Source organism: Cynoglossus semilaevis, chromosome 3 (assembly GCF_000523025.1).
Source record: "Cynoglossus semilaevis isolate Cse_v1.0 chromosome 3, Cse_v1.0, whole genome shotgun sequence".
In the NCBI taxonomy this organism is placed as follows: Eukaryota; Metazoa; Chordata; class Actinopteri; order Pleuronectiformes; family Cynoglossidae; genus Cynoglossus; species Cynoglossus semilaevis.
Window position 1 is genome coordinate 10,441,668 of NC_024309.1, and position 20,604 is coordinate 10,462,271.

Consider the following 20,604-nt stretch of genomic DNA (forward strand, 5'->3'; position numbering starts at 1 on the left):
TGAACAGATGCCGGGATATTTTGCGACTGTGATTCACGGGGAAATCACGGGTGAGTTTGAACTGGGGGTGATAGTGGTCGACCGGCAGGAAGCGTCTTGTGGGTGAGAGTGGAGAGAGGACGATGGAGAACACGCTTCACTCGCGGCAGCTATTAAAAGAGTAAAAAGTTGTTGTGCTGTTGGTTATTCTGGTTGGTTTTTTTAAAACTTTTTACAAAATAAACTTGAAAACATAAAACTTTCCCCCCTTTTTCTTAACCTAGACTATGCTCTTGACTTTGAGTTTGACTGACAATGCGTGCCCTAAAAGGCAATGAGACATCCCATTCATACTTTCCATTTTTTGCTCAATTACTGGAAATAAATGCAGACCACACAATATTCCAACAACTTTCTTTATTCTGGAAGGTTTAAAACAGTCTTAAGTCAAATACAGATCACAATGGCTAAAAAAGTGACTGTAAACAGGTCTGCGTAAAACCAACACCTGTGGATTATATGACCATCTGGGACGCAAATAATAATAATAATAAAAATACTCCACTGCCACCAAAAAAATGTTGCATCTCAATCTCAACACTATGAATAGCACGTTTCTGAAATACATTGGCAGCAGAAAAGCACTGCACATGGGCGCCTTCACACTATTAAAACAACTACGCGCTCCACGATTTCAGTGTGTGCGATTGATGCGAGTCAGCAGTTTGATTGACCACTCAGACTGTCAGCTACCGCCTCATCCACGCAGTGACCTGTCATTGCTATGGACCGCACTGATAGTCGTGCCCGTAGACAGCCAGGTACATAAAACAGTTTATTTTCAATTAAGCAGTGTAGAATGGAAAAGTAGGACAAAAACTCCAATTTGCATGACGCGGGTCAAAGGCTAAAATTGCTTTGCAACAGAACGTAATGCGGGACAGGTGGTCACTCTACCTCTGCTGAAAAGGTTGCCGACACCTGTCGTCATTGTTGGCGCCACAGTGTCTGCTCGGCTCTTTAACAATGTCTCAAGGCGCTTGGCAGCTACAGACGGTCAGTGCATTTTTGCATGATGACTGACGAAGTGAACTGGTCTTAGTTCTGTAGAATTCTGTAACATTGTTAAAGGGCTGACCTGACACTCAACCTGCAGTCCTCATGGTTTAAGTATAATGTCCATAGATAAAACTCGTAAGACTTTGTGATCATAAGAAGAGTCGGTGATTACACTGGATGACTGGCACGCTATTCGAAAAGAAATCAAAGAAAAGAACCAAAATCCAGATGGGGTGTTTAGTGGGGGACAAACCTCCCATTGATCTCTGAACATTGTCGCAAATGCATCGCTTTACCGATGTCTTCAAATAGTACGAGCAGACGCAAAGACGCACAAATTTGCGCACGTCCTCTGACAAATGACAGCCATGCAAAGAGACGTCCACGGTTCCCTACTGATGGTCCCTGCTGAAGGAGACTGTTTCGACGTGTGGCGTGACTACATGGACCTGAGCAGACTGCTGCAGGGCCTGCGCGTCAGGAACCAGGTGGAGCGCACGGACGGTGATGGACCGAAACAAGAAGAACTGATGTCACCATCACCTTTTTCATCCCTGTGGAGTCCCATCCGAGCTCCGTCACCTTCTCCAACTTCACCACATCCTCCTCCTCCTCCTCCTTCATTTTTTCAGACCGAATACAACAAACACTCTGAAGGCACCAGTTCATCCGACAACCTGTCTGATCACAGCTACAGCGCCTCCTCCGACTACTGTCGCTTCTGCAAACACAACCGCGAGTCTCCAAACGTTTACATGTCTCACAGATTGAAGGGCATGGACGGCAGAGTCACCTGTCCCATCCTGAGGAAGTACACCTGTGTCATCTGTGGAGCCAGCGGCGATTACGCACACACACGCCGCTACTGTCCACGGACGCAGCGGCGAGGGGCTAAGGCTGTGACGTCAAAGTTCAGTTTTTAGTAGATGGATGTTGATGATTTACCAATGTGTTTACATGATTAAGTTCGACATGTAGTTCTGCAAGTCATGTTTGTGACTGCCGTTTGAAAATGTCATTCGTTTTAAGGAGTTCTAACTGTATATATATATATTTGACCAAAACAAAAATAAAACACGAGTTAAGTCAAAGTTTTTTTTATCTATTCTCGTTTTATTGTAACAAAAAGAGCTGTTTTAGAAATGTCTTCTATTAGTTATATGCTGTATTCTTTAAAACGAACGTTAGCTTTGGTTAACAAATAACGATAAAATACTTATTCTTTCACAGTTAACAACAAAAGGCAGGTTTACATTTTTTCCAAGAAATGGCATAAAATTGATGATAACAAAGCATATAAAAGAAAAAAAAAGAAAATTCAGAATATGATCGACCATAAATTATCGCCTTCTTGTATTAATTAATTACTAAATTAATGATTAAATGATTTTTGATCATATATGGGTAAATTCTTAGTACAATATTTTGAAATACAATGAAAATTCTAATGCACTTGAACCTTTATTGATCAGGAGAAAAGTCCAAAGAACACATTCATTGCAATAATCTGTTCAACAGTGTGGGTGCGCTGTTGTCTTACTTTCCTTCTTACGGTACATTAGAGTTTGCAGGTGTTGGACGGACATGCTCTGGATTGTTTTCGTAATGTGGAAGTTAGTTGATGTAATCCAGGGTAAAGTCCTTGATAGGAACCTTGATATTCCTCCTGTGTTAATCTCTCCAGTACAATAGAACAATCCAGTGTCAGGACGGATTTTACTGGTAAAACAAAAGAACAAACCTCTGTTCTAAAAAGTCTTATGCATTTTTAACAACCACATTTGGTCACGTGTCAGTCTCCAGATTGATACAGTCATCTGTTTACAGTCGGCTGTATAGTTACGTCTCTTTTTCCACTGCTTTGCTTTGTTTGTTTTTCCTGAAGTGTGTAAGCGCACCATGTGAGTGGTGAAATACTGTAAGTGGACCTGTCCTTCATGTCAGGTTGTTTGGTAAGTCATTGAAGGGTTAGGCTCTTACCTGATGTGACCTGATAATGAACCTTGTTACTCAATATAACCAATGGGATAAGGTCTGAGCTCAGAAGAACAAAATTAATTGTGGTGATTTATCTCAGCTCGTTAACTTAAAGTAGTTTAATCGTAACAGAAAAACATACAAATATTACAAAAGCGCACATTTTAATCAAATTTTACTGATATTTTATTTCGTTTTTATTCATCAGTACATGGGATAATCTACTGATGACTCAGGTGGATACTCATTTTATACATAGTTATAAAACTTTCCAGGACTTGACCTATATGTTAAAGGGTGAAGTTGCTGTTCCCAGTTCTTTGAATGGCCTTTCTGAATTATTTTTTCTTTAACTCATAATATTTTTATTCTAATCAGGGCACAGTTGATGTTATCCCAGTAATTATTTCACTGCTGTTGTACATGTACAGCTGCATGTGACCAGTAAAAGTCCTGAGTCAAGGATCTCAGGTTTTATTCATTAATTCATGATTCATTTTTAAAAATGTAATGATATTGAAAAGGCCAAATGTGAGACTAATGTTGTGACTTTGAAGGGCACGTTGTCAAATATTGACAGTTTTTAGCCCTTTTACGATCCATAGAACTGTGAAACAAACTCATACCAGATAAGACTTACACGTGATTCTTGGAGCGGTTGTAAAACGTTCTGTTACACAACCTGCTTTTTATAAAACAGTGCAGACTTTTTGCTGTTCTGTCACTACTGACGTTCCAACTGATCACTGTAATCTCACAGGGAGGAGCGGTTAAAGGTATGTATGTTTTGATTTTATTTAAAGTTTTCAACGTGTGAACATTAGAAAAATATATTGTTTTAATATCAATAACAATTAAATCCAAGATTTTGAAAATAATGCTTTTATGAGAAAAGTGATTTTGATCTTCTTTGCTTTAAACCTTGTTAATTATTTTAAATTAGGCTAGTTATCAATGATTGTCTCATAGCTATTGATTTTCCAAGGGAATCATTTGGTCACATTACATACAAAAGAATGAACATTTTGGTTTCGGTTTAAACACTTTTTCCACATCACAGATTCAAAATGGGAGAACATGACTGTGGACGTCTCACTGTCATACTGATTTCTGTTGCCTGCTTTGTTACATCTTTGGTTTTTAATGCACTGGCAGTCATTGGTGGAGGTAAGTCACTGTTAATTAGTTTATCCATGTTCTTTCTTATCAATTTTTTTAATCAATAATCCCCAATAATTTGTCTGATTTCTCCCCCTAGAACCCTTTTCTACCACGACAGGCAATATCTCGGCTATATTTGACACTCAGATCACGCCCTCAGGATGGACGTTCAGCATCTGGAGTGTGATTTACATCTGGATCACGGCCATGACGATCTACATTGTCACGGGTCTTTGCAGAAAGTAATAGTTTAAATGCAATGAAAAGAATCAATCACCCTAAAAAATGTGATTTTTAACAAAAACATTTTTGAGACATCGTAGCTATTTTGTCATATGTAGCAAGTGATGTAGAATTTATTTTAAGAAGGTAGAAGCATAAATAATCAAATGGCTCATCAGAATCTCCTGTACCTTTTAGAAATGGTTATGGATACGTTTACTGCAGCCCTGCTGTGTTGCCTTATGGATTCTTTATTTGCTGGTGCATCAACATGGCTTTTAACATTGGTTGGCTGCTTGTTTGGGACAGAAGGTAAGAATTTAGATTGTATTTATGTATCACAGCTCTTGGAATGGAAAATGAAACACATTCCCCCTTTCTATTTTTTGTCTCTCATCCAGAATGATGATCATGGCTCTGGTGTTTCTTATTTTTGTCATTCTCACAAACTACTCCATGATCTGCTTCGTGTGTCATGGGCTTCATGTCTATGGAGCCTGGCTAAAGAAGTACCACAACGTAGAGCTGTGGTTGATCCGTGGGCTGGTCAGTGGAACAATGAATTTATTGTGTAACAAAGCTATTTAATTTATGTAAATGCAAGTATAGTTCACATTTGTTGTGTACTCACGTGGAATTGTGACACAGGGATTGTTCTTGGGGTCAGAGTGAACATAATTTGAACTGAAATGATTAGTGTCATTATTAATTAGTGCCCTAATACTGAGCATGTGTCTTTACTCTATGACACCACATGTACACATGTATGACACCACAGTAATCCTTTTATATTTTCAGGTTCAAAACGGTGTGATGATATACACCACGTGGACCACCCTTGCAACTCTCATAAACCTGACCATTGTTTTAACTTATGAGGTTGAGATGTCACCGGTGGACGCTGCCACTGTCTCATATTCTATTTTGTCAGCTGTCCTGCTTTTGTGGTGAGTAAGACATCACTTGAATAACACAACATGTCAGACCCATATGAAAGACTCTGAAATGAAAAGTGTGTGTGTGTGTGTGTGTGTGTAATCTTTCACAGGTTTCTTTTGGAAAATCTTGTCCTCGACAAACATGTGCGATACATGCTCACCACATACCCTGTTGTTATCTGGGCTTTATCTGGAAATTTGGACAAAAACTATAATCCTGCATCACCTAATATTAATGGCATCTTCATTGGTAACATTTTTGCTTCATATTTATTCAATAGAAGTGATTAAAATTGTAGTCACATTGTACAATGCTTTTTTTAATCCTCTCTTTTGTTATCCCTCAGTTGTGTTGTTGGGCATTGCCTCTGCGCTCTTTGTTGTGAGGATTATTTTGGTCATCTGGAGACACTTCAAACAGCCACTATATGACGATGTCAACCCTGAGGCCATGGAGCCAATGGATATTGCTGCAAACCAAAAGAAGATATTTTGCTAGTCAACATCATCAAGTCATCATTTAATATTTATTTACACATGTTTCACTTGTCATTGTTTTTAAATTACAATACCAAATGTGTATTTTGTAAATTTCTTAAATAAAAAATCTGAACTGTCAAATCCCTAAAAAGTCAGACCAAACTACCTTGTTACTTTTCTTGGCAACTTTTTCAAGGTTTTTCAACAGATAACTTATTTAATAGATTAGATTTGTAGAAGATTATAAGGAAACAGACTTTGGTATGAATAGCTTGTGGCTAAATTAATAAAATCTATATTTTGTGCCGCACTTCACTCCGTTCCACTAGATGGCAGTGTACACAATTACATTACCCCAGTTTCCACCGTCAAAAAAACAAAACAAACCGGAAGACAACTAGAGAAGCGGGATAATTGTAAACAGCGGTGTTGTCTTGCTATCGCTAACATTTAGTCACATGTGTTTAATGACTATTTGTAATTGTTCATTGATTATTACCACTCTTTAGTAATAAACAATTACAAAGAGTGCAACAAAAAAAGAGGGTGGCTCGCTGTTTGTTTCTATGACGTCGGAAATACTATACGTTACCAACAGTTAGTAGCTGGTAACAATAACAAACATGGAGAACCAAAACATCGTTCTGGTAAGTGGATAAATGCTTTGAATATACTTTGTTCATTTTGGGTAGGTGTTATGTCTAGGTGAAAGAGCATGATAGTTTGTTGTCTGTTAGCTGCGACTTGTAGCGGGTATTTCTCCGGACTCAATATTGAAATGAACGAAAATGAATTTAACACCGCAGCATTTTACTTAACCAAGGCCGGGAACCACGGGGTTGTTACGAAATTAAATTACTGATTATACTATTGTAATTTTGCAATGTTATTTATAAAATAATGCAACTGCGAGTGATTCAAGAAATGCTCAACATTTAGCTGAAGGACATCCCTGTGAATTTAACATTCAACATTCAACATTAACATTTGTCCACTGGTTTACTCCGCTAAACACTACCATCTCTGGTTTTGTTACAGTGATGTGATGGGTTTGTTTATTTTCTATCCATGAGATGGACCACCATTAGACCACCAAGTCTAGACATTTCTTTTCCTTGGCACTCCCACCAACTTCTACTGGGAGATGTGATTGTGCTCGTGTTAAAAAAAAAGATTGTGTCAAAACTCAGCGTTAACGTTTACAATACCTGTTTGCAGAGGCGGCCAAGGAAGAAACTGTGCTACCCCACAAAGAATAAAAGGTATGTTTAAACACAATACAAATGTTCTGTTAAGACAATAACAATATACAAGTTGCAAATAAATGTGATTGTTATGTAACAGCTTTTATACATATTAATTATACGGCTAACCTTGACCTTTGTCTTTTCCAGTGTGCCTGTATATTCAAACAGAACCGTAACATTGGATGATGTTGACAGAATGTTTGATGACATACGTAAGTTGTTTAATCGCTTTTCTTTTATTGGTATGACCCTTTTAGCACTTCAGGTTGGGTAACTCAAAAAATTTACAGTTTTTTTCTTTTTCTTTTTTTTCACAGATCCGCCTACCCCTGTCGATAGTCTGCTCACCACATTTACTCCTCACAAGGACTTTGATGCTGAGATACAGGACAGTGGTGGGACTTCACCAGTTTTAGAGATAACACCTGCTCCTAAGGTACCTTTTTAAGTCATTCAGAAAACCCTTTCAAAATAAAATATTGGGCTTTATCTGCATAGAGGTAACATAAGCTAGACTTTTACTTTCTGTTCTCTCACACATTTAACTTGATATATATTACTTGTATAATTTTATAATTGATATAACCACACAATTTGACAAGCATAAACCAATGAAAAAGGATGATTAAATCTGTTTCCATGCAGAATACTTGTACCAAGGAGAACATTGGCCTGTTCTCTCATCGTTTTCACCCTTGGTTTAAACAAAATGCACTGTCCCACTGCACTGTTGTAAATGTCAGGTTTCTGCAGCAATGACTAATTTAATGCAAAACATTAGATTCCAAAATGAAGCAACTTACACCTGTCTACGAAGTAAATAGGAATGTTGAAAGACATTTATAATGGGCAGATAATCTGTTAAAATCTGGTTATATACAGAACTTTTTGTTATTATTTAAAACACAATATTTGAGATAACTTCTGACTTTTTTTTCCTCTTTAAGGTCTCTGTAGAAGATCTCTTCATTTTGGAAACAGAGCCATCCACACACAAACTCTGCGCTGGTAAGATATTTGTCCTAAAAATTGTAGACAGTTACTATGTTGAACACAACACCTATTAACAGTTTTATTATGTGTGTTTGTTTTTTGCAGATTTTACAGTGCATAAACCAATTCAGACATCCAGTCCTAAAGAAAAAGAAGCTGTTCAACAGGAAGACAATGCCTGCAATATAGAAGAAAGGCTGACACTTAATCTACAGAAAGATCTGCTAAATAAGTATGTAAACAAGTGTGTTTTAGGAATAGTTGTAATAAAACACTGATTTTTTTTATTTGGCCGTACCATTTAAACCTGTTCCTTCACCAGTCACTCTGAGCTGCCCTCGGCTCCAAGCAAGTTGGCGTTAGGAAAACCAAAAGGAAAAGCCAAAAACCTGGTGGATAAATCATGGTATGGGCCTTCAAAAATATTCCTTATGAATTTTAATTGGTTTCCTGCAAGTACTTTATCTTTACTCAAACGTTTTGATAAAACCTCCAGTACAACTTCCTGCTGTACGGAAAGATTTACAAAAAAAATCTACTTCTTTCTCCTACCTCTGTGAGCACTAACTTATTGTTTCCCTTTTTTTTCTCAAACCCCAGTTTCAAAATAATCCTAGAAAAATAGGTCCAAAAGGAATAAAATGTTTTCACACAGTATTTTGTAGTGTCATGAAACATTTTGCTCTTAAGAAAAGAGAATATGGTTGCTCTGCGTTCTAACCTCTATCAAGATTTCTTTTTGGATTCTTAATTTGTTGTAACCTGTGTTTTTCAGCAGTAAAACAAACCGTACAGTAGAAGAAAAAACACAGGTGCCTGTTGTTGTTGGAAAAGACAAAAAAATAAGGTCAGTTGTGTTTTTTTGTGCGATTATCGTTTCTTTTCACTCCTGTGTGAATTTATCTTAATAAGTCTTAACTCTTCCTTTTATCAGGGAACAAAACACAACAGAACATGTTTCACCAGTGACACAGGAGTCTGAAGTTGATTCTCCAGAGGAGCAGTCAAAAAGTGTTTATAACAGTTCACTGGCATCAGCCTCCACAAGAGACTCGCGTGTTTTCCTGCAGAAGCTGAAAGTTGCAAGAGAGCTCAAACCTGCAACGTAAGTTGACGGCATTATTTTACCCATTGTCATAATTATATCTTAATGTTTCATGGTACTTGAACTAAAATCTTTGTTTTGTTCCAGGACACACATCAAAGTCCCTCCTCCACCTCCTCCTATTTCAGACCAAGAGGATGATTTCCTAATTTTAGAAGATGAAGTACCATACTATTTCACCATCCCAGGTAGTGCTACCATCTATGACAGACAGAAGCTGAATAAAGTTTCAAGTACGGAAAAAGTTAATTCACCTAAAAAAGGAACAAAGGCGCGTCCACAACTAACTTCACACAAAGAGAAGATGCCCGTTAAACAACAAATGAGGAGGAAGAACGTTAGGGAAAAGAAGACTGAAGTGACAGGGCCTGAAACTGTTGAAGAGGAGTTCTCCAGTCATGTTGATGCTCCTGCAGGGGACACAGGGGGGAACGAGGAACCAATCAAAAAGAAAAAAAACAAAAGGTTTTCATCAAATGTGAGTGACAAGCCAGAGGAGCAACACAAAGACACCGCCAGCAGAGAGACAAAAAGCAAAACTATTTCTCACCGAGGGAAAAATAAAATGTTATCCAAGGGATCAAAGTTTTCATCAAAGGAGTTTGAAGCAAGTGTCAAAAAAAGGAGGGTTAAGTCTTCAAAGGGAGCCGGGAGGACGAGGCCTGGATCTGGAGGTGAATTAGAGACTGAGTCTGGAGAGGTTGTGGAGGAGCAAGCTATAGATGAGTATCTGGATGTTGACATGCTTCCTGTTGCAGGTAATGATGACCATTTATGTTTAAACAGCCCCTAATCTGTATGTTTTTATAGGACAATAAAAGAAACTGATAATATTCTTATTATTCTTATTTAGCCCATGTTCAGTAGTTGCTTGTTCTTCAGAATTTAAAGCACATGCTAACTATATTTGCTTTTTAAATATACAAACTTTGCAATATTCTGTATTTATCAAACAGGTAAAAGAAAATTGTGTTTTCTGATCAACAGACGATGAGGTCATGGATTCAGTTCAACAGGTAAAAGTTTCAACAGCAAACATGGACCGACTCAACAATTCGCCAGTCGGCCCTGAAGAAAGTCCGACTCTCTATAAGCGGAAAAGAACTCGGAACGGCCCTGTGTGTTTGAGCTACTCAGACGACAACACAGAGGAATTCCAAGCTAGAGGCAACCCACGGACACTCAAGAAGTCCAAACTGCAGAGCAAAGAGTCAGACGCAACAGAACCTTCGCCTGTGCCAGTGGAGGACATTAAATCAAAGAAAATAAATCAGAAACAGACTGAGCTGTTCCCCAGTCACCGCATGGTGGATAGAAAGGGAAAAAAAACAAAAAAGAAAACTGCAAAAAATAACAAGAAAAACCAGAAGAAAGATGAAGATAAGCAGCAGCAGGAGTTCCTGGATCGAGACCCAGACTCTGTTGAGTCCAGTCCTTTGGTCTTTACACATAGTAACAACAGCTTTGTCTCAGGTGAGATCAGTGAGTGAAGAAATACTTTTATGCTGTTTTGTTTAAAAACATCTACAGCTACCTGAAATATGAGGAAAATATTATTTAAAATATTCTGCATTTGTCAAGCATATTTTAAGTGTTTGTTTCAGGATCTGCATTTGATTTTGTGTTTGAACAACAGCTCAACATGTCCACGCCTACATGCCTGAATGCTCTGACCTGCTGTATCGTGATTGGCTTGGTTTAGATATTTTTGGATGAACACGCTTTTAAATGACTAAACCAAGTGCATTTAGTGGATTATTGTTACATGTAAAGTAAATGTTCCTCTGTGTGATGTTTTCAGGTGACCACATATTTCCTAGAGTTTATCCTCCTGAGAAACCATCCTTCAGAGCAGCTCCAGTTTCTCCCAAAAGACATCCAGTCGAACTCATCACAGCAGATTTGGGAAAACGGAGGAGGAAACCTCCGGGTATGTGGTGGACAGTTAATAGTGAGTCTGAGGAACTGGAGACTGTCTCCTCACAACAGCAGCAGACGATGGACAAGAAGCCCAGACCTGTTAAGGAAAGAACAAGAAAACAAGAAAAAAAGAACAAGAAAAAACCAAGCAGACCGCAAGCCCAGACCTGTTAAGGAAAGAACAAAAAAACAAGAAAAAAAGAACAAGAACAAGAAAAAACCAAGCAGACGGTCTGGACCTCAAACCCCCCCAAAAATCAGCACGCCAGTCCGGCTGCAATCACCAGAGGGAGCTCACGTGTCTCTTCTTAAACAGAAGACCAAGTCTGCATCAAGGACAATCAAACGTACAATGGCCAAATTCAAAGATATTTTCACATCCATGCCAGAGACGTCAGGCATAAGCAGCAGAAGAGAAGCAGAACAGAATGATGGAAGTTCTGTTACTGTCACTGGAAATCACACCCAAATGGAAAAAGAGTTCCTGAGCACAGATGCCACAGAAATAAAGAGCACACTTGTCAGCCCCATTCAGCTAGAAGATCCTCAGGACAGCAGGTGTCAACCAGGGGATGTGTAAGAAAGCATTTCATTATCCTTATATATATACACACACACACACACACATACACTTATAAATGACTGTGTCTGTTGATGTTGTGGTTTCATTTGTTGTTGTTATTCATGGCAGGTCTAAGGGCATTAGAAGCGGACCATCATCTTTAATTGTGCTGCAGAGTTTTGAAAAGAACGACGACACAGGTGGACTGAAACTAAAACCTTTTCAGTTTCTCTTATTCTCTGTTCTGTATTATAATGTATGTATATATATATATATATATATATATATACATATATACATATATTGTTTTTTGTTTGTTTTATGGATGTATTGTTGCAGGCGTAGCTTCTGCCGGTGAACGCGCTGTGTTGTGTGTGTCAGACATCTGTGCTCCGCCTCTCAAACCGATCGTCTTACAGCCAAAGGACAGAGCCACTCTGACGAATTGGTTTAAAAACCTCTGGTCTTCAACAGTACACGGTAAGAACTTTTGGCTGGATTTTTTTTCTTTTAAGGAAGGGCAACAAATAAAACTGAAATAAATAGTACACATGTTTTCGTACATCACAAAGTCTATGTAGTTACTGTACTCCCCAGTTGGAACTGAGGAAGCCTCTTCACTGAGAGGCGAAACTTCTAGAGAAAATTTCATGTCCAGTTGCCTAACAGAACTCTTCAACCTTGACTTGGGTGACTGAGAATCTTCATTTGCACTGTAACACAATAACAACTATTTTAAAGCTATGTGCAGGAGAACTATTTTCTGTACAGAAAATACTATTGATCCTAAATCTAACCACATTGAGTGAGAGATTTATTTATTTATTTAAATATTAACCATGTGGACCTTTGAATGCAGACCTCATAACAATTGCTGGAGTTTAGTAAAATCTTAAATCACTGAATGACCTTGTTTGTGTTGTTTAATTCCTTAGACGGTGTTGAGATCACTGCAGACGACTTCGACTGGTTCTTCTATCAGGGCAGTGCCATGGGCCTCCAGGTGGATCTGAACTCTGGCTCCATCTGTAATGGGAAGATCCTGCTGGGCTCATACACCAAGAAGCCTCTGTGGGTGGACCACAGTGCCACAACAGTCAGTACCAAAAAACTCATTTCTGTGCTTTGTCCTTCACATTTATTTATTTTTGCATCAAAATGTGTTTATATTTGCAAATGCTGCCATACACCTGCAGTAAATTGATTGTTTTGACTTATTTTTCTTTTAAAAGGTTTTTAACTTGTTAACAAGCTCTGTGACCGTAACAATTGATGGCAGCAAGTCCCAAGTCAGTGCGGGGCAATCCTTCATGGTGCAGTGTGGTAAGAATTTGTCAATATGTTCAAATGCTGTGCAATTGTTTGTATTTGAAAAATATCATGGTCTCTCCTTAATCCAGTGATGTCAGTCTTTCTGCAGGGCAACCCGTTTATAGTGATGACATTTGTGAAGGCCACATTCACAGCTTTTACTTTCTATCAACCTCATTTTAAACACTTTATTTCATGCAGAACTGCTGGGCTCATTGACCAGTTTTAGTGTTCAGATTTGATTTGTTATGTCTTACCCAGACTCCCTTCAATGCCGTCTGCTCTCCTCCAGGGGGCGATCACTATTCACTTTGGAAACCACTGCCGTAAGCTTTGTGTGAAACCTGTAGACAGGCGGTTAAAATGCGTTCATATTTTTCGGGGCAGTCACGAACTGCCTCTTTTTAAGTCACACGCGGCCTGCAGAGGGCACTGCAGACCCTGTCAGGACCCTAGTCATGTTTAAAAATGGAAAAATCTCCCCTCACAAAAACTTAGTGAAAGTGAAAACTTGCTCTGTGGAAGCATGTCATAGTTCTTCTCTTGTGTTCATGCAGGACGTGCCTACAGCTTGCAGAACAACAGTACTCAGCCTGCCATCCTCTACTTCACCAGGATTTTAGCAGAAAGTCCAGACTGAAGTCCTTCCCTGGACATTTTAAACTGCATTCTGTCCTGGTTCTGGACATGTTGGACATGAACTTTGTATATAAGCTAACTTTTAATCCATTTTGTTTTTACATCAGCTGTAAATAGAAGAACAATGTGGTAGACAAAGAACTACAAAGTGCTGTGTTAATAAATGTTGGCATTTCTTCATATATTATGCATTTCTTTGACCGTTTCCTCCAATTATAATGTTATGCTTTAAGCCAACGAGGGACAGTGTATACAACACAAGTCTGTATTGTAGAGAACATTTACTAATTTCTGAAATCCTTTGATAATTCATATGAATGAAAATGAACCTCACACGATGGAATCCCACTTCTGCTGCCTACATGGTAGAAAAGAAAATTATTATAATGAAAAACCTTCATTAGGTAACACAAAAACAAAGTACACTATGTATCCTAATTAGATTAAAGCTTTGAACCCCTCGGGGGCTCCAATGAGAAGATAGAAACTGACATGGTTTCATTGCAACAAATTCAAAATCAATTGTTGACAGAAATAGACCCAATGAGGACTAAAAATAGGATGGACTTTGTTCAAAAAACTCCTTTGAGGATTTACAAGTTGTACATACCACTAACCAGAAAAGTTCAGGTGTGCACCAGAAAGTTTTCGACGTGTAATCCACTCTCTGTGGATTTTGTGTACATCCACTTATACCCACGGAGCTGGTCAGATGTTGATGCTGGTCAGATGCAGCTGTTGTTTTCAATATATAAATATACCAAAGAAACACAGGCAAGATAACTGTTATAATTTAAATCCTAGAATATTTTCACCACTTCAAGATAAAAAAGAATACTTGGTACTAAACAGTGTTTTATTATGCAGGTTTAACTGCATTTTTAAAGACACTACTGTACAATTATTTTGGTGCAGAAAGAACACATGGTCCAGGAGAGGTCATGAAACATTAAGAGTGTCTTTATTAAGACTGAACTGTATCTCAGTGGTGTTTTCCTACGCCCCACACTCATGACTATTTGATGAAACTGATAGTGTCGTGAAAACAAGGCCCTTGGGACTTTAGCCTGATATTTTCACCTTGTCCCTGTGCATTAGCTCCTGCTTTGCTATTGGCCACATTTATTACTCCTGTATTAAACAATCGATCTGTTTTTGTGAGCCCCAAAAGTTCCATCACTGCCAGGATGACTGGAATTAAAACAAAATCAATGTCAGTGAGTGGTAGAAGGAAATGCTGAGTTGTTCTCCACGGCAGGAGTTCTCAGCTCAGTCTAACACTTTTATCATTTATCACTGTTGAATGTGGACCTTTAGCTGTGATGCTGCTGCAGGCTGACTCACCTCAGGGCAGTGTCTGCTTTAACATGGTGAATTATACTGCTGCAGTGACAGCAACAACCGCACATGTCAGCAGAGGCCTCACTTAAATACAGGTGAATTACTGCCTACTGTTAACAAAACTGTCAGAGCCACACCATTAGCCACCAGCCACGCTTTCAGTAAATTAAGTGACTGTTTGGAATGTGTACCACCAATATTATCACCAAAAGTTAAATGGTGATGTGGCAAAACACTAGCATTTTGAGCATGTTAGTAGTTCCTGTAGGTTTGCCTTGTGCCTCCTGCTGTCTGTGTTTGCAAAAGAACAACTCTTCTGTGCTTGACCTTATTTCAACTCTTTGACTTGAACATTGGGACAGATTTAATGGGCGAGACATCCAATAAATAATTACTGAGATCTGATAAGGTCAACACTTAACATAAAAGTTCTTACATTTCCGTAGTGTATCATATCTAACAACACCAAAGGTGAGACAAAACACCTGAAACAACACTGACTCATTTAAACCACCAGAGACACAGCTCTTACCTCACCGCTCCCACCACTCATCATCGATTGTTTCCTCCGACACCTCACAATGTGACGTTTTAATGACTGATGGTTCACTCCTGAAGGAAGGAAGATTTCTCCTGTGGTGGAAATAAAAACTGAACATGACTCAGCTGCAGCAGGACAGGAGGGGCTGCACCGCCGTAAACCTCATTTACAGATACTGTAGAATGTTTTTTCTTTTTACAGTGACTGCTTCTCTTGTTTACTTCCTGTTGTTATATATGTTATATATGCGTTAGTGTGAGTGAATTGATGATAATAAATCAACTTTCCAGTGAGGCTGTCCAAGTGAGACTCCACCTCACTGAATAACTGGATAAAACATTTATAGATTTGGAAATGTTCTGCAGAGGTGTTGGAAGTGAATTTGTTCTAGTTCAACTCTGCCAATGTTGACATTCCTCCACAACAAATTCTACTCTTTACATCCTGAGTTACAGCATCAGGAAGACCCATTACAGAAACCTGGCAGCAAGTGGGCTCCTTGAATGCCCACAGAATATTTATTAGTCTGTATTTACCTTTGTTGAGCTCCGGCTCTGTCTGTTCATACAAAGCCTATACAGCTTGTGTGATTAGTCTCTCCTGGAACTGCCTTAAAGCATTGAGCCCGATTTCCTTCCTTTGTTAGAGTTGGCTCTGAACATAAGTCTGAGGCAACACGTTCACTGACAAGTACAGAGTGCAAATAACAAACTGTTATTGTTACTGTTATTACTGTTAACAAACTGTACACCGCTGTTGTTGAGGACTCCACAGTTTGCTGCGCTGTGAATCATCCTGCGTCCGCCCAGAAATTCTTTCTGGTTGAGGATATTGAAGCTAAATAGTGTCTTGGTTTTTACTGTGGATTTCTCCCCACAGTGGCACTGTTGATAAGAGAGGGTCATTAGAGGCTTTCAGTGTTTTATGTCCAAGACATCGGTGCAGCTTTTAAGAAGCAGAACTAAGAAACTAAAGTGATGCATTAAGGACAGACTTTTTTACTTTCTGGACAATTTGTACTTACAGAACTGGACATGTCCATTACTGCACTGATGAGAGGATTTGACTGCTCATAGAAGAGGGCTGTGGTTTGCACTACCACTGCTTTAAGAACAGGACTATTGTTTTGCTGCTGAAACAAAGGAAATCCAATTAAAATCAGTGGAATTCTCCAACTGTGTCATGTGGGACCCCAACCACAACAACTCTGTGCCCCCTAGAGGTGTTAAATGGTAATGCTATAGGAAACCACTAAAACAGCAGTGGGTTTATGGAACACTGAAGAACATTACTCTTCCTTAACACTGTGATTGACAGCTGGAATGGGCCAATAAGAGCCTTGTTGTGTTAGACGTCTCCATTAAAATCATGTATCTCCAGATTCAAAAGTAATTTTTGGATTGGATTGGATTGGAAGTAATTTTTGGATTTGGATTTTTGGATTTTGGATTGGATGCCTATATCTTTTTCCTAATTATTGTTTCTAGGATGGTTGAATATGAGTAAAAGTGACAGTAATTAACATTAACTTAACATGCTTGTAAACCTGCACATCTCTCAAGCGTTAAGATATTAACGTGTAATTGGAAAAGTCATTGTGGTATAATAGTCTCTTCCTGCACCACTTTAATTTTCAAACCCATTTAGATGTTTGAGTTAAATAACTCCTGGTGTCTCCTACTGCACAACCCTCAATCCCACAACCTGATCCCATCACGTCCATCAACCATCTTTCTCATTAATTGAGTCCGTGTCGCCTGAGCCCACCCCCCCACCCCCGCCCTTCCTCGTTACGAGCGCTGTATGATTAAACACAGAAAGAGCTCTCAGAGGAAAAACACTGATGTCTTTGATTTATGTCAGGCTCCAGTTCACCTTGAGAATGGGACACAATCATATAAGAAATGATAGAGCGCAGTCCAGGGGAACCCTGGGAACTGAGAGGTGCACCGCACGTCCGTTGAGAGGAAAATCCGTGATTAAAAAAATGAAGCCATGTGTGTTTTATTTTCATCTGGGCGTCATTTTAAAATGTGAAACACTTTATACATTCAGGATGAATCACCGTAGTAGAAATGATCCAACACTAAAGCGCCACCTGTTGTTTCTGAGACAGAACAGATACAAAATGGTAAACCAGGGCGGATGGAATTTTTCTGGAATTGATTGAAGTGTAAAACGTCAACACAGCTCTCTTTAACTACCACTTTTACAACAAAAAAATCTATAAATATAAATAACTTTTTGAGAGAGCCATAATCAGAAAATCAAGCTGTGTGTGTGTCTGTGTGTGTTTCCTACTGGATTAAACTCATCCACGTGGGTGTAGCATTTTTTTCTCTCCCTGTGACAAGAACACAAACAGACACACAGCCCTGGGACTTAGACGTGAAACAGCATCACTGATGTGTTCCGCTGCCGTGGTTCTGCTGAGATCTATGGGACTTCGGTCCAACCAAACGGATTGAGTGCAACGTTTCAGAAAAATCACAGAATTTAGTTCTGCTCAGGTGGAATCCAGCTTCAACCTTTCAAGGTTGATCTTAGTCTGGGATGTCACTGAGCTGCACATCAGCCCCCGGTCCTGCTCCTCCCGGCTCTGCTGGTGCAGAAAACCAGCTAATACTCCCATGTCTCCTTTAAATATGCTGCAAATCCGTCTTAACGCACCTTTCTATCTTTAAAGTTAGGTTCTTGCATAAAGTCTAAATATCTTTTTTTGACTGACTGAGCTTCTAGCTTCAGAGTAGGAATTTAACAATTTCCTCCCAGATGTGTAATTTCACACTTTTAAACCTTGTCTTACTGCATCACAAGGTCTTATATAACATAGTTAAAAACAAATACTTTACTTTCTCTCAGATATTTCATATAAAGTATGTATAGGCGCAGGACTTTTATAAACATTTAGCGCCGTCAGACATTCTTGTTTGTGTCTCCTGCGATGGTAACATGTCTCACGCAGCTTTGTCTTGGAATCTCAAATATATGGCTGTATACGTTACTGGTTACATTCATTGTACGATTACATTTTCTTTAAAAAATATATACAGGTTAAGAAATAAAAAAAAGTTTTAAAATAAGTTGTTAACCTTTAGTGGCAACAATATTTGCAGGCAGACAGCAAATGAATACAAGGACTTGATTAATTTTCATTCCATGACGCAGAAAAGGTTTCCTTGAGCAGAATTGTCACCTTTCATTCATCAGTTACTCTCTTTTGATACGTCACACGCAAGTTTTAGCAAAGAATGTTTTTTTATATTTCATTTTATTTGCTGAACCTTCAACTAAACTGAAGTTCACAGACTGAAAAAAAAACCCCACCCCACACATACAGTAGCTGGTACCGAGCCTGAGTAATGAAGTATACAATTCAATCTCAGTGAATTAGAGAGGTATTTTTCTCTCTCTCAAAAACACAACAAGAATAAACTTGATAATGGTAAACATGATACAGTTTTCTGTCTGAGGATACAAATGGTTTCTCTTTGTTTCTATCATTTACATCAAGTGCAGTGTTGGCAAATGGAGCTGTTGTATCTCAGGAGAAACGGATGCATCAGTGCTTTTCTCAAGGACACTGTTTACACATTTGGACAGGATTCGCTTTGATGGAATTACCAAACCGTATCAGTCTAATTGCTATTTCCATAGCAGATCAAAGGAACTGCTTTTAGAAACCAGAACTGTTCATTAGGGTTTTTTTTTCAAAGATATAAATCTTTAATTTTAAATTTTCAAATATAAACTACTCACACAGGACTTTAAAGTTGTCATTTAAATACATTTAAATTTACACAAATTGATAAGAAAGTATTCAGAATTAGACCTTAGAAATATTTGGGTTCTAATTTTAAGAAGTTTCATTAAGCAGTGTTTAATAGCTTTGGTATTGCAAAAATGTAGTATGAAAATATAACAAAAATATTTATAATTTACAAACGTTATCCCTGTTGTTTTCCCTGGACCATATGGTCATCTACCGTCTGCATGAAGTTTCTTTTTCAACCCAGTTTTTGAATGATGAAGGACACTTAAGTTATTAACCCAACAGATATTAGCATGTGTTCAAGTCCAGTGATGTGATTGGCCGTTCACAGAAATGTCAACACTATCACACATTATCATACATCCTACAGACACTATCACACATTATCATACATCCTATAGCTCATAGAAGTAGATTCATAAGTTTCACAGAAATGTCAACACTATCACACATCATACATCCTACAGCTCATTAGCACACAGACATAGAAGTCTGTGTGCTAAGTCTCATAGAAGTAGATTTATAGGTTGTAGTTATGGCCTAAAGCCCCAGTGACTTCTTTGTACGACTCACACCACCGTGACCTCAAACATTTTTTATTCTCTCTACAGCGTCTGAAACAGCAGGGCAGAACCAGAGCTCGTTCACAGAACCTCCCAGCTGGGCCGACTGCCCTCAGCTGTAGGTGTAACTGATGGATGGACTGAGCAGCAGCTGCTGATCTAATCAGCACAGGTGACTGCAGTATATGCTGATTAACAGAGAAACAGAAACGTGTGAAACGGCAGAGGATTTTTGAACAATCCCAGTGTTAGTTTGCAGCATGTTTGTGATTCTTGTCTTACTTTTATTTACCACGTCCACCACTGCACAGTGACACCTGAAATCACAGGTACGTTTCATTTTTATTTTCCAACTGTATCACTCTGATCAGGGTTATTCCAAGTTACGTTTGACCACATTTTGTCTTCAGGAACCTTCAGGCCAAAGTGCAGGTGGAATAAAGGGTTTTTTTGTGTGCACATTTCATAGTAGATAAATGTAATAGTGATTTAAAGATAATACATCTGAGTTTAAAAACCGATCAACCTCCTGATGTCACATGTTTCACCCGTTGCATCATTTTGTCTTATTTATCGGTGTCATGCTGAATTGTAGTCCTTTGAATGTTCGATCTTCTGCTCCCTCTGGCAGCACCACTCTGACAGTGTTTCACTTTTTCTACATCAAGTTTCACCATTTTCACTTTGGATTTCTGTCTCTTCAAATATTTCCGTCCTCTTTCATGTATGAGATGCTTCCTCCAAATTCAGACCCGGCCTGTATTTGAAGGAGGATTTAAATGGGAAATCAGAAC

General features: G+C 38.6%; 4 protein-coding genes across 6 annotated transcripts in view; all 4 read left to right on the forward strand.

Moving 5' to 3' along the window:
• Nucleotides 1-948: 948 nt before the first annotated feature.
• Nucleotides 949-2,102, forward strand: LOC107988356 (nanos homolog 1). The gene has a single exon (XM_017031416.2). It carries the CDS (start codon nt 1,398-1,400, stop codon nt 1,959-1,961), a length of 564 nt encoding a protein of 187 aa, XP_016886905.1. The 5' UTR covers nt 949-1,397; the 3' UTR covers nt 1,962-2,102.
• Nucleotides 2,103-3,724: 1,622 nt separating this feature from the next.
• On the forward strand, nt 3,725-5,954 carry LOC103377224 (uncharacterized). The gene is made up of 8 exons (XM_008307954.2): nt 3,725-3,791; nt 4,076-4,182; nt 4,274-4,418; nt 4,597-4,710; nt 4,800-4,944; nt 5,197-5,345; nt 5,447-5,586; nt 5,684-5,954. Exons 2-8 carry the CDS (start codon nt 4,083-4,085, stop codon nt 5,833-5,835), a joined length of 945 nt encoding a protein of 314 aa, XP_008306176.1. The 5' UTR covers nt 3,725-3,791; nt 4,076-4,082; the 3' UTR covers nt 5,836-5,954.
• A 241-nt stretch (nt 5,955-6,195) lies between these two features.
• LOC103377223 (neurofilament heavy polypeptide) lies at nt 6,196-13,784 on the forward strand. Of its 2 annotated transcripts, none has more exons than XM_008307953.3 (18): nt 6,196-6,463; nt 7,035-7,078; nt 7,211-7,275; nt 7,381-7,499; nt 8,011-8,071; nt 8,162-8,288; nt 8,379-8,462; nt 8,832-8,903; nt 8,991-9,161; nt 9,249-9,919; nt 10,149-10,634; nt 10,963-11,238; nt 11,315-11,657; nt 11,773-11,843; nt 11,983-12,123; nt 12,579-12,739; nt 12,876-12,966; nt 13,512-13,784. In XM_008307953.3, the coding sequence occupies exons 1-18, from the start codon at nt 6,440-6,442 to the stop codon at nt 13,592-13,594; spliced, it is 3,090 nt and encodes a 1,029-aa protein (XP_008306175.1). In that variant the 5' UTR covers nt 6,196-6,439; the 3' UTR covers nt 13,595-13,784. The 2 variants fall into 2 exon arrangements, with proteins under 2 accessions (XP_008306175.1, XP_016887282.1); XM_017031793.2 differs by having other exon boundaries at nt 8,835-8,903.
• Nucleotides 13,785-19,698: 5,914 nt separating this feature from the next.
• The window catches only part of vipr1b (vasoactive intestinal peptide receptor 1b), a 42,437-nt gene continuing 41,531 nt past the window's right edge, over nt 19,699-20,604 (forward strand). For both annotated transcript variants that reach the window (XM_025054579.1, XM_008307949.3), the window contains exon 1: nt 19,699-20,139. The gene's annotated coding sequence lies outside the window, so the exon portion shown is untranslated. The remainder of the gene's footprint in view (nt 20,140-20,604) is intronic.

What these genes read in the sequence shown, in the direction of transcription:
- LOC107988356 (XM_017031416.2), top strand. Translation starts at nt 1,398, where the DNA reads ATGACAGCCATGCAAAGAGACGTCCACGGTTCCCTACTGATGGTCCCT.
- LOC103377224 (XM_008307954.2), top strand. Translation starts at nt 4,083, where the DNA reads ATGGGAGAACATGACTGTGGACGTCTCACTGTCATACTGATTTCTGTT. An exon ending in ACTGGCAGTCATTGGTGGAG is followed by an intron (nt 4,183 to 4,273) that starts GTAAGTCACTGT and finishes TTCTCCCCCTAG; the next exon opens with AACCCTTTTCTACCACGACA. An exon ending in CTGCTTGTTTGGGACAGAAG is followed by an intron (nt 4,711 to 4,799) that starts GTAAGAATTTAG and finishes TCTCTCATCCAG; the next exon opens with AATGATGATCATGGCTCTGG.
- LOC103377223 (XM_008307953.3), top strand. Translation starts at nt 6,440, where the DNA reads ATGGAGAACCAAAACATCGTTCTG. An exon ending in AGGTGTCAACCAGGGGATGT is followed by an intron (nt 11,658 to 11,772) that starts GTAAGAAAGCAT and finishes TATTCATGGCAG; the next exon opens with GTCTAAGGGCATTAGAAGCG. An exon ending in TGAAAAGAACGACGACACAG is followed by an intron (nt 11,844 to 11,982) that starts GTGGACTGAAAC and finishes GTATTGTTGCAG; the next exon opens with GCGTAGCTTCTGCCGGTGAA.